Below are 13,167 nucleotides of genomic sequence, written 5' to 3'. Positions count from 1 at the left end.
TGTTTCCCATCATGCCCTCACCTTTCATTTCCCTCTTCTAATGTATCATGCAAACAAAAACCACCTAGAAGAGAGCAGACCACAACTCTTCAAATTAGACAATTGTTTTGCAAGAATTATATATGTATGGGTTCCATCAATCATCTGCTTAAGAAACCCCAACTCCAAATTGTCGGTTTACTTCTTGTGTATACAGCTCAAATTTCTAAATCTTGACATGACAATAAAGACCTCAAAATACACCTGGCCATCTCAAAATACCTATCTCAGAGCAAGTTTGTACCGAGATAATGCTTCCTCATACTTTCTGGTACCGAATAGCTTGTTCCCTCGTGCTTTTACACCATTAGCTTGGTCTTTTAAAAGGAAAGTCGAAAACGAGATAAGATCAAGTTATTATGGTACCAGTAAACAGTACCAACAAAATTCTGTTATGTCTTCTTATGGGGTTTTAGAAACTATATATTTGAGCTAATCATTAGCTGTCTCCAAATTCACACAAAATTAATCAGATTCAAACAATGAACCAAATAAAATAATCAAACAAAATTAACAAAGGGGTAATCACTAATCAGTAATCAGATATCAAGTAGTTGCTCATCGGTCAAGACACCCCTCAAAACATTCATCAATGCTTCTGGAGCCTCTTCCTCAGCGATTGCTGGGGGTACTATTAAATATGCCAAAGACTCCTTCAGTGGAGGTCACCACAAGAAAAACATGAGCAGAGCGGAAAAAGATAAATAATAGAATAAAATAAGAAAGGGTATTATTGACTTTTATTATTTTAACTAGGGATTTAACTATGGTTAATTTCATAGTTATTGTGTAATGGATAAGATAGAAAGAGTTTTTAGAGTTGAGGGATAAATTAGATAAATTAAAGTGTATAGGAGTAAATAAAAAAATTTAAAAAGTCAAAAAATTAACCCTAATTTGGATGAAGCTGTGTTTCTATTATATATCCTGTCTCTCTGTCTCTGTTTCCGTTACTAAAATCATTGTCAATTAAATGAGTAATTAATTCTCTTGGACATCTACCGATGGACACGTGTCATGTTACCCGGCCGCAAGCACCATTCCCGCTTGTGTTTTAACTTGTTTGGGACTTGGGATGGGGTCATGGGGACAGATCCCCAATCAGTTATTATGTACTAATTAAGTAGTAGGCTTAGTTTAAGCCTCAAGTCAAGGGTCAAACAACATGAGTTTAGACTTTATAGTTTATTTTTTAATATAATAATCCTACAATTTGTAGTTGGTAAAAGTGATTTGTGAGCGTCTAGATACCTACCGATTTAGACGGAGCAACGGATTGGATTAATATCAACCAATATAATATATCACCATCTTACTTTAAATCCAGAAACTAGTGTTTTTCTTTTTCTGATCCGATCCGACCCTTGTGGATTTAACCGAACCTGAGATTATTTATCTAATCCAATCCAATCCAATCCAATCACAACCAACCCGTTATGTTATCTAAGTAACACTTAGAAAAATGTTAATATATTTTCCTAAAAGTAAAACAAGTTATTGACAAAGATTAGGGGTGTCAATGGTACCTTTTTAGCCGTTTATCCGACCCGTATCGTATTCGATAAGGCGGGTATGGGTAAGGTTTTTTTTTCGTTAGCTTATTGGGTATGGGTATGGGTAAGAATTTTTTTTCGTTAGATAAATGGATAAGGGTATGGGTAATGACTATTTTGTACCCGTTACCCTATAGGGTAATTATAAAATTAAAATATATATTCAATTCAATTTCCAACCCACTTAAATGTATATTCGTGTTTTTGAATTTTTATTCTTTATAAAAAATAATTTAGTTGGAATTGATTGCACATTTATTTTATTTTTTATTAGAAATGCACTTATATATGTGTTAAAATGAATGAGTTTTTGATGTTTAATTTGTAAAATATAATAAAACTAATTATTATACTAGTATTATCTGTTATTCACCCGCTACCGTTTCGTTACCCGATAATATTAACGGGTAAGGGTAGGGTAGGGTAAGATCAATTTTTAAAGGGTATGGGTAAGGTCAATTTTAATGGGTATGGGTATGAAAATGTCTTCACCCGACCCGTACCGTACCCATTGACACCCCTAACAAAGATAAGCAATTGAAGAATCCGATTAACTCCTAGTTCTTAATTACCAGATAATCTGGGCGATTGCGGTTTTGGATCAAATAATTCCGGGTCTCTGTACCCGATTTAGCATGTGGGTTTTGGATCTAGCCCGTTATTAAAAACGCGGTTATACAACGCGCTTTGTACCTTTCCAACTTCAGTACTTCCATCATTCGTTTTAAAGGCTAAAATCATTCCATCACAACACTCGCGCTTCTTTTCTCTAAATTGCCCCCATATATATTTTTAAATAATTATTTTTCCTAAACACAACTCTAAAGTAATTTCTCTCGCCACTCTTTCATTCATGGAAGCGTCTCTTTGGTTTGCGATATTTTTCATATGTGGTTTGATCAATACCTACCTCTTCTTCTTCTTCTCAACTAAAAAGTTCTCTTCTTGGTTTTCCTCTCTCACTCCTCTCGCCTTCACACAAAAGAAGGAACAACAACAGGCTGCAGTGGAATCAGAGAGAAACCTTGATCCAGAGACGCTCTTCTCAGTTTTGGATCGAGATGGAGATGGATACATCACTTCAAAAGAACTGGAGACGTCCTTTACGGAACTCGGGCTCTTTGCAAACACCAAAGAAGCACTAAGTGAGATTCGCAAGGTCGACACAAATAATGATGGCCTAATAGACCTCGAGGAATTTCGCAATCTCTACCACTTGTTGGTTGGTGTTGGTTGTGATGAAGCAAGGGATATACCTATTGAAAAGGTTGAAGAAGGACAGGAAGAAGATGAAGAAAGAGAATTAAAGGGGGCTTTTGAGATATTTGACAAGAATGGAGATGGTATGATAAGTGCCGAGGAGTTGTGTGAGATATTGACGTCGCTCGGGTTGAAGAAAGGGGAGAGAATTGAAGATTGCATTGATATGATAAACAAGGTGGACATGAATGGAGATGGCATGGTTAATTTTGAGGAATTCAAGAGAATGATGGCATTCAAAAATGGCAAAAATGGGTTCAGTAAAGAATCTAACGGTGTTGGTTCGATGTTAACAAGTTAATTTTTTCTGTGTTATTAGGGTTCTAGATTGCTGGGTTTTTTTTTGTGTGTGTTCTTGTTTTAATTTGAAGTAGGTAGTTTGACTGATGTAAATATTTCATTTTTAGTTTGTCAATCAAGCATTAAACACATCTAGAAATGCTAAACTTCTTTTGTTCCTTTTTTTTTTTTCTTTTGTTCTTTGTTTTTTGTAGGGGTGATAAAATTATTTTTTTATAAATATATAAGTCAAAATCATGTAACCTAAAGCAAAACAACATAATACAAACAAAATCAGGAAGGAACATGTACTATTAGTATAGGAATTTTTTTTTTCTTCTTCTTTTTCCTGGCCTTTGATTGCGTCTTTAGAAATCTTTGATAGATTCTGATTTCTGAGACAACAGATGGCAATTATTAAATCCGTTGCTTCAACTTTGAGCAGTTATTCTTAAAGTGTCAATCGCCATTTCGCATCAATAGGAATTTGGAAAGATGAAGCAAAGAAAGAATATAATACCCACCTGTGTCTTAAAATATTCTTTTAGAGTGAGAAACTGAGAAAGAATAAAATAGTATAATATACCCTTCTTACAGCTTGGTAGCTTGCATTGTACGGGTCAAGATAAGGAAAATCACCACAACAAAAGCAGGTACAGTAATAATAAAAGACAACTGTTGCTTTAGATGAACATTGTTTAGGTTTAAGATGATTTGTTTAAGCAAAAGGAGGTACTGGTACAATGTCTGGGAGATGTTTCAGTGTTTCATAACAGTAGTAAGTGATTTTTTTATTGTTACATGGCTCCCATTTTCTTTTCCTTTTTTTTAATTTTCAACTGGTCCTTGACGGAAGAGGGGGCTGTCCGATGGCTATCGGACCACTTTTGTGTTCGATGGGTTCTCTCACCGTCAGATCTGCTTTAGGATTCATGTGTACGGATTTTAAAGCAGATGCGAAATTGCGGACGCAAATTCTAAAGCAGATCTGACGGTGAAGAGAACTCATCGAACACAAAAGTGGTCCGATGGGCGTCAGACGTCCCCCTCTCCCGTCCTTGACTATGATCTCTGCTAGAAGCTAAGAATTGATCTAGTCTCCCTCAAACCTCCAGAGGCCAATTGAATGATAGAAATCTGTTGCTTTTCTTTTGAGAAAGCATAAATCTGTTTTCCCCATTCAACAATTCAAGTTTTCTCATGCACGAATTTCGGTAAAGATTAATGGTTGGATGAGAAAATGCAGGTTCTTGCTTTTTTCAAAAGAAAAACAGCAGATTTCATTCCCAATATATGTAGTATTGGTATGAATTTTATTTTTATTATATCTTCCCGTTCTTTTAATAAATCGTGGGAAAAAAATTAATTCAATCCAACTTCGTGTTTTTTGCAGAAATTTTTATAAATAACATACAAAATAAATAAATAAAATAAAATAAAATAATATCACTTTTCTGAAATTTCTAGAAATAACACTTCCGCTGGATAATCCAACGGAATTATCTTAGTTACGAATGAATTGAATAAAATTGCAGAAGTAGAATCCAATTCCGCTGGATTATCTAGCAAAATCGCAATTCCAGCTCCAATTCCATTGGATTATCCAGCGAACGTGTTATTTTATTTATTTATTTTGTATGTTATTTATAAAAAAAATTAGGTGTTTTTTTGTTTCCAAATGTTTGTCTTTCGCTCTTCCCCTCTTTGTCTTATTAATTTGATACTGATAATGAACTATGTATAATTATTAGCTTGAGCAATTTCTAAATATGTCCATAAGTTTGATTGTTACCTAGCTCTCATTTTTTTTTTTTTAATTTTCAACTGTTCCTTGACTACGATGTAGAACCAAGATAATTTTGTTGGGCCTAACTAATTTCAAGGGTAGAAATAGAATTCTCCTACAATTACTCGTCAAGAGCTTTCTTTAATTTATCATCTCTGCTAGAAGCTAAGAATTGATCTAGTCTCTCTCAAACCTCTAGAGGTCAATTGAATGGTACAAGTTTGGTAATCGAAGTCATTAAATAAATTCAAACGGTAACCAGATATTATTTTTTTTACTTCTCTCCTTTATGGTTTTCTTCTAAATAGTAACTCTGTATAATATTTTATTAGAAAATTGGTAACTGTTTTTCTCAATCAACTGTAAGCATGGTGGAAAAAAAAATCATGGTTTGCAAAAGTGGTTTATTTTTTTCTAATATTCCAGACTATACTCCATAAGAACAGTATCCAACAGTGAAGGCATGCATTCGGACTTAAATCTGGACGCATAAATTCAAATCTTCCATTTTTAACGAGATTCTAGATCACCCATGTATCTAGAAACGTTAGAGAGAGAGAAAAAATTAATCATGCTTTTCGCATATGAAGACTATTTATTTATTTATTTATTTTTCTTTGATTCTAGTCAGTTAATAAAAAAAAAAAACTTACCAACTTACCAAAAATTATTATTTGAAAGTACTTAACAATTTACTCAAGAGTCACAATTGGAATTTCCAGTCTTAAAAATGAATTTAAAAAAATTAAATTTATACTTATATTATTTGACATACAGATAGTCTAACAATTAAATTTGATACAATTCAAGTATTATTTGCTGACATTAAGAACCATTGAAATATCAAAGTCACTTTGATATATCATAAAATATGCAACAAATCTAATAATATTTTATAAACATAATATGTGATTAATATAGATTATGTTCATAATATTATATTTAAAATTTAAGCTTTAATTTTTAGAATTGTCAAATAAAATATTGTTAAGTGATCTCCATCTGTAATCAAATTACTATTATGTAAAAGAAAACTCCCTCTCGCTCTCACTTTGAAAGAAAGATGAAGACCTAGTCTTTCAAATTTCAAATTTCAAATTTCAATTCCACAAAGGACTTGCTCTTAGCTCAACTGGGACCTGGCAACGGTTGCCTTCTCTTTCTGACTCTTTCTCAACACGGGAGCTGAAGGGGGATTGGCTATTGGAGGAACCACGTATTTCTCTTTTTAAACTTTTTTGACCCACAAGGCCCACTATTAATGTACCACAGGGACCCTCTTATGGTTAGGGAACAGAAAATTACAATTTTTCTTACAAATTACCAAAAGATGTTGCTATCATTAATGGACAACCGAATGAGAACATTGATGGGGTTTCAAGCTGCATTTTAGCAGATTGAAGCAGCTAGACATTCATGGTGCTTTGCTGATGTTAAACTACACAAAATTTTACAGATATACAGATATCCCTCAAATAACAGCAAGAATAAATCGCAACGTATGAAAGAATATCTTGCTACCTCTCAGTCAGTTCTTTTCTTCATTTAGCTTTTCCGCTTGACTTCTCCCCATACATGTACAACAATAGTTGTAAAAAGCATTAACGCAAAAATTAAAATCTTATGACCAATGAGGTATGAGGATAAATGAATTTAAAGGTTATCTTTTAGCCACTTGAGTGCTCCGTTTGCAACGGACCTGCAATTTTAAGATCTCCAAATAAGAAAAATTACCAGCCAAATAAACCAAGAAAATAATCAGTCATAGATGTTTCGTAGGTACAACAATAGAACTAACTTTGTACAGGGCCTGGTAATATAAGTTAACATGTGTTAGACTATGATCCTGTTGACATGGTGTATAAGAAAAAATAAATATTAAGATGGTATCTAGCAATATTTAAAAGATACCCAGCAAATCCCTTTATTTGCTCCCATATGTCATTTTGCTCAGCAGAACTATCGGTGTCTTCAGGCTTGGCACTTTTTGGGCTATCGTTTTTTTTTGCTGCAGCTAGCAAAAATATAACAACAATAACCACATTCATTATCAATATAGCTGAATCAATACAGAAACATTCTAACCAGTATAAGATGGATCAATTCCAGCAAAGTTCTAACCAGTATAGAGGTGGGTACTTCCAGTACAGGTTGAGCAGTCAATGTTTTATTTTTCCCAATTAATGTGATCCAGGGATATATTATTAAGTTAGAGCGAAAGTTAATACAGACACAACTGCATAGGTGGGGTAAATTGATGCCTTGACTGACAAATAAGACTTAATTGAGGCATAATGCATAGCTTTTGAGGAAACCTTACAATAAACTTTGTACAGAAAGTTCCTCCTCAATTCTCACAGGAAAATGAAAGCAAAGCAATTAAATTCTATATCCTACCTTGCTGCTTTGGACGGGTACGGCTTGTAGTGGTTCTAGTCAATGATGCCAGTTCTTCAAGCAACTCCTTTTCACGGGCACTGCAAAATATATAAAAATTCTTTTAAGTACAATTTTGCATTTGTGATTTTCACAGCCCATCTGATTTTCTCAGAAATTATGGTTACGGTTAACATGAGTAGCGATTAAGCAAAAAGAGAAGAATTGAGGAAATATATACTGCAGCTGATTGGTGCAATTTAACAAGCTTTTAATTTGCTAGTGTACCTGATTCTGTTTGGTATGGTGACGTTAATAGTGAAGAGATGGTCTCCTCGGATGGATGGCTTATTCAACTGAGGCACGCCTTGCTTTGCTAATACCAAAACATCACCAGGTTGAGTACCAGGTGGTATTTTAAGTTCTGTCAGCCCATCAACTGTCTTTACCTGTTCAAAAAGAAAACTCCAACATTAAATCATAGAGGGAGGAGCATTGAGTTCTAGATTTGGAGAAAGCACAAGTTAAATCTTCAATTTACCATTACTGTGGTTCCCAAAATTGCTTCAACATAGTTAATTGAAATAGTTGAATACAGATCAATGCCATCTCTTTTTATATCCGGTAACTCCTCCACATCAAGCATTACATACAAATCTCCAGGAGAGCCCCTATTGCACAGAACAAAAGGTATCATAAACAGTAAACTTAAATGGTGCCACGAATGAGCAGTAATAGTACATATTCAATCTATAATAAACAAAAGCTTGCAAAAGATAGCATTATATCCACGTACCCTTTTGGACCCGCGTCACCTTCACCACGTACACGAAGTGTACTTCCCTTGCTTACTCCAGGAGGTACTTTAAGCTTGATGTCCTTTCTAACACGTACACGGCCTTCCCCAGAACACTTTCGGCAATATTCAGATATTACCTCACCTTCACCTCCGCATGTTGGACAAATCGATACCTTTCATAACATTAAGTAAACTTGACAAATTAAACATGTAGTTAAGAAGCTTGACAAATTAAACAAATTTTGTTTTGTACCTGAGAGAACAAGCCAAAAGGTGTTTGTTCAGTTCTCATCACTTGGCCTCTTCCACCACAAGTCCCACATATTCTCATCTTAGACCCTATCTTTGATCCAGTACCAGTACAAGCATTACATGTTTCCAAATGGGATAGTACAATTTCCTTTTCAGCTCCAAATATAGATTCTGAGAACTTTAGCATCACATCATATCTGACGAACAAGGTTCAGTGTCAGATGATTGGATAGCCAATTATCTATTGCAAGTGTAGGATTCAGTTCTCCATGAACAGAAATACTATCGGAACTAACCTGATGTCTTCTCCTCTCATAGCAGCTCTCCTGCGTGTTCTAAATGAACCCTGATCCATCCCAGAAAAGCCCCCCATGCTTGCACCAAAAAATGTCTCGAATAAATCGAATGGATTAGTCTGAAACATATGTATGCAGAAGCTCAGTTTTGGAAACCATAAAAAATTAGCAGATATATAACTTGGAAGGATTAAATTTTAAAAAAATTTATACTGCACATCGAACATTCAACGTCACGTCTTGAGAGGTGAGACTGATACTGTATGATTCCAGTAGTAGGGTGCATAAGATGTGTACAAGTCTTGCAGATATCTAACTTCGGTTTAATCTCATCTCCTTATTTTAATTACTCCTCGTCCTTACTGGGTATGTATGAACGATTATACATTTTGCAGAGACTTTTCAAAAGTAAAGTTTAGCCAAAGATAATGTCTGATGGGCAGATTAGGTAAAGATAAACAAGACCTGGTAGGAATATGTACAAAATGAGATTTGTATTATGGTTTACAGCGGCGACCATAAAAATTGCTAATTTTAAAGGACGGTTTTAGTATGGAAGTCATGGAAAAACATAATTATAGAAAATGTAATTGAAGAATGGAGAATATATGTTACTGCTGTATAAGCTCCAGCCCCACCACCAACTGCACTTTTGACACCAGCTTCACCATACTGATCGTACAAAGCCCTCTGTTTATCATCTGATAACACCTGGCAACAAAAAGATTTAGTCCTTAGAATTCTTGAATGTTTCTCTAAAGGTCAAGTATCACTACAGAGAGGACCAAAAGTAAATTTCATTGTCAGACACTGAATAGGATAGATCGAACAAAATAGTTACTATTGATATCTATTTAATATATTTTATAGCAATTAGTTGAACGCCAGGATAGATTAATAAAACTATTCAAATAATAGAATTTCCTACAATTAAATAAAATCCTTCAAATTTAAGTCAGAAACTCTATTTGTATTTTTTTTTTTTTTTCATTCGATGTCCTTTATTTTACTTCTCTAAGGAACGAGTAGTTACCTGCTAAATTCTCACAATTTGAAAAAAGTAACTATTCTTTATTAGAATAAGGTTTACAAGACAGATACCTCATATGCAGTGCTTATCTCCTTAAACTTCTCAGTTGCTCCAGGCTCCTTATTTACATCAGGGTGATACTGCACAATATCAAGGGGAAAGAACATAAGAAGACTTAATAGAACTAACAAAATGTTAAACCTGAATATAAATAACAAAAATGCAAGCATGTTGATGAATTTTTGTTGGAAGCTTTATAATCTCATTTGGGGCTACCCTGGTTGTTAAGGGCTAAGTCAATTGGGGGGATTTAAGGGTAGCAACAATCTCCATCTATAATATATATGAACATGGGTTGGAATGCAAGCCGGTGTTACTACAATACCACCCTTTTTAAAAAAAAAATGCATGTTAGTAACTTTGGTTGGCCTTTATTATACTGTCTTCCAGCATCTTAAGGTCGCCATATCAGACAACAGAAACTGATAAAGGATTTTGATGGCACCTAATTTGTGTTAGTGAACCAATGCTGCCTTGCAAATACCTAGGTATGGTGAAATGGAAATAAAGATATTATGGAAGCTTTATTCAATCCAGATCACAAAGAATGGGACCACAAATCAAATATGGTACTTGAATGGGAGAAATGTAGAAATGTCCAGCATTTCAATTCCAAAATGAAGTCTGTTCAAAGTTTAGTTCTTCATCCAATGTATAGTCTAACAGGTCCTTTATATGTTCCCATAAATTTATAACAGTACCAAATGGAAGTCAATTTCATTTTTCAATTCTTCATCCGATATAAGGGTTTCAGCAGATGAACAACAAATACACACATGCTCATCATTCTTCCCTACAATTCTCCAGGGTGTTTATATTAAACATAAAGAGTTGAATGTTTCCCTAGGGAGAATCTAAATTCTTAGAGTGAGATTGTGCTTAATCTGCTTATTTGTACACAGGTAGAACCAATGCAATACCACTGACCTCCTGTCAATCTCGATTTAAGTATTCCTGGCCAAATAATTATCTGAACTCATCAGATATCAAACTTAAACCTGGAGTGGAAAGTGTAAAATACTAATCAACCAACAAGAAAAGAACCTGGCGCGCCAATTTCCTGTAGGCTGCCTTGATCTCTTTAACGCTGGCCGACCGAGGTACACCTAGAGTGGAATAGTAATCTGCTGCCGCGTGGACGGCAAGGCCGCGTCGCCGCCTGCTCTTTCTCTTCTTGGAGTAGCGTAGAGAGAGCGAGCGGTCTGCGAGAAAGGAAGCGGAGGAAAAGTGGAGCGAAGTGGTGGCACAGACGTCGGAGGTGGTGGTGGAGGCGGCGGAGAGGAAACCTCGCCGGGAAATGGGCTGAGAAGGCGCGAACGAGATGGAAGAAAGCGCGAGCGCCATTTTTATTCACAGGTTTTATTTGTTTAATTAATCGTTCAGTCGAGCTGATTCTGGAACAACAGTTACCACGCGGATCAGGGGAGAGACTGGGAAATAAATCTGCTGCGTTTCCAAAGAATCACAGGGTCCTGCAATTTCAGTTCTCATCGTTCAATTTTTGTAATGTACGAATCTCGAGAGAAGTTTTTGTATGAATCTCAAAGCAAATGACAAATGAAGGGGTGGATGTTTCAGGTCCCTGCGATTCTTTTGAATCACAGCAGATTTATTTCCGAGAGACTGAACTTTTGCACGGACGGTCCCCTAAAGTAACTCAAATTTTTGGTTTAGATATGGACCGTCCGATCAGAATTTGGGCCAATATGATGATCCGATCCGAGTTGGAATGCAAGGACCTCCTTTAATATAGTGCCATAGCTGATCGGACGGTATTAGACCCTTTGATAATAGAGGAGGGTTCAAATGCCTCCATGTTTTTGTGCCTCCATCATGCCTCCATCTCCCTCCATCATTTTCAAAGTTCAAACAGTCGATCCGAACCGCTCAAACTAAACTCCATACTAAAATATGTTTGGAGACCAAATTTTATATTTTTAGGAATTTTTTTACTATTTTTTTAGATAGATAGAAAAATACTGTTTTTAGATGGTTCAGATTTACTGATTTTGTACCTATCTAAAAAAATAGTAAAAAAATTCCTAAAAATATAAAATTTGATCTCCAAACATATTTTAGTATGGAGGTTAGGTTGAGCGGTTCGGATCGACTGTTTGAATTTTGAAAATGATGGAGGGAGATGGAGGCATGATGGAGGCACCAAAACATGGAGGCATTTGAACCCTCCTCTTGATAATATATAATTCAGTTGCTTTTCAAAGAGAGAACTTTGCCAAATAACCCGTCTTCGGTTGTAAGTTGTAACCAGTGTAATAAAATGCAGTCTATGCGGCCGCATACGTATATTCAGTTGTAATATGTATAGAAATCTGTATACAATTAACATATGTGTTTCCGCATATGCAACTGTATATTCGGCCGCATATTACCGCATACTTTAAATATGTATGTGTGTAAATTTTCATTTTAAAATTTATATATATAAGTCTGCATATGCGACCGCATACTTTATATGTAGTATGTAATAGCATTCTGCATACTGTATAGAAATCGCACTTCAAGAAACAGGTTGTAACGAGCACCATAATAGAAATTTAAAAATATATATATTTACAGCAAAAGATTTGATAACGTTGAAATTAATAAGATAGTTATCAAAATAAAAAAAAATAGAAATGCAAATGTGGTTATCTCATAGGTCGATATTATGTGTGTATTAAAATTTGATGTTATTTGAAATCAATTGGTCACCGCCAACAAGTGTCAATCAAATTGTATTGTTAACTTTTCAATCGCTCGATAAATGATTAGTGTTGTTCCAAATGATGTCTAAATCAAAGTATTATTCATTTTGGTTTCTAATCTAACACTAAATCCAATCAATCTAAACTATTAATGGTACTCTTAAGTTACAGTAACAAACTTCAAAAACTAAAAGAATAAGATAAAGAGAATGCACACGTCTATTTTTGAATAAAATTTAGATATCAAGTCACTTAATTATTTAATATCCACAAAAAATATTTTTTCTTTTAATTTTAAACCCATGACTTTTCATATTAAAAAAATATTATTTTTATCACTAGATCATAGACTAGTTCTCAAAAACGTATCTACTCTGATAACATTATTAAAAAGGATTAGATATTGCGGATGATCATTTATTTCACCACATTGTTTATTCTTTATAATTGTTTATAATTTCCCGTGTTTGACATATATTTATTTTTTAACTCTTAAATAAATCTAAAACTCAAAAAATAATTAAACATGAATATACATGACTAACATGATTAAATATATTTAATATCATTAAATATAACTAATTACATTTACATTATGTTTGATCACAATGTAACTAACATATTATAATTACATTATATATAATGACAATATAACTAATATAGCGCGACAATTTACGTGTCTTGTGATTTTTATCACGACACGATCGATGTGTAATACAAGTATACAACTGA

General features: G+C 34.3%; 1 protein-coding gene and 1 pseudogene across 3 annotated transcripts; one reads left to right on the top strand and one right to left on the bottom strand.

The window, feature by feature from the left end:
* The first annotated feature begins 2,340 nt into the window (after window positions 1-2,340).
* Window positions 2,341-3,291, top strand: LOC144553547 (calmodulin-like protein 3 pseudogene; annotated as a pseudogene). Its single transcript, XR_013511390.1, has one exon. The product of XR_013511390.1 is annotated as a calmodulin-like protein 3 pseudogene (transcript).
* Window positions 3,292-6,335: 3,044 nt separating this feature from the next.
* On the bottom strand, window positions 6,336-11,158 carry LOC144553543 (Molecular chaperone Hsp40/DnaJ family protein). Of its 2 annotated transcripts, none has more exons than XM_078301756.1 (11): window positions 10,775-11,158; window positions 9,742-9,810; window positions 9,256-9,351; window positions 8,641-8,759; window positions 8,346-8,541; window positions 8,090-8,265; window positions 7,835-7,964; window positions 7,582-7,742; window positions 7,315-7,394; window positions 6,829-6,931; window positions 6,336-6,616 (listed from the first exon to the last, which is right to left on the bottom strand). In XM_078301756.1, exons 1-11 carry the CDS (start codon window positions 11,072-11,074, stop codon window positions 6,571-6,573), a joined length of 1,476 nt encoding a protein of 491 aa, XP_078157882.1. In that variant the 5' UTR covers window positions 11,075-11,158; the 3' UTR covers window positions 6,336-6,570. The 2 variants fall into 2 exon arrangements, with proteins under 2 accessions (XP_078157882.1, XP_078157883.1); XM_078301757.1 differs by having other exon boundaries at window positions 6,829-6,925; window positions 10,775-11,143.
* Between the last annotated feature and the right edge of the window lie 2,009 nt (window positions 11,159-13,167).

Source organism: Carex rostrata, chromosome 4, assembly GCF_964058835.1.
Source record: "Carex rostrata chromosome 4, lpCarRost1.2, whole genome shotgun sequence".
Classification (NCBI taxonomy): domain Eukaryota; kingdom Viridiplantae; phylum Streptophyta; class Magnoliopsida; order Poales; family Cyperaceae; genus Carex; species Carex rostrata.
This window is presented reverse-complemented; position numbering and strand designations above follow the sequence as displayed.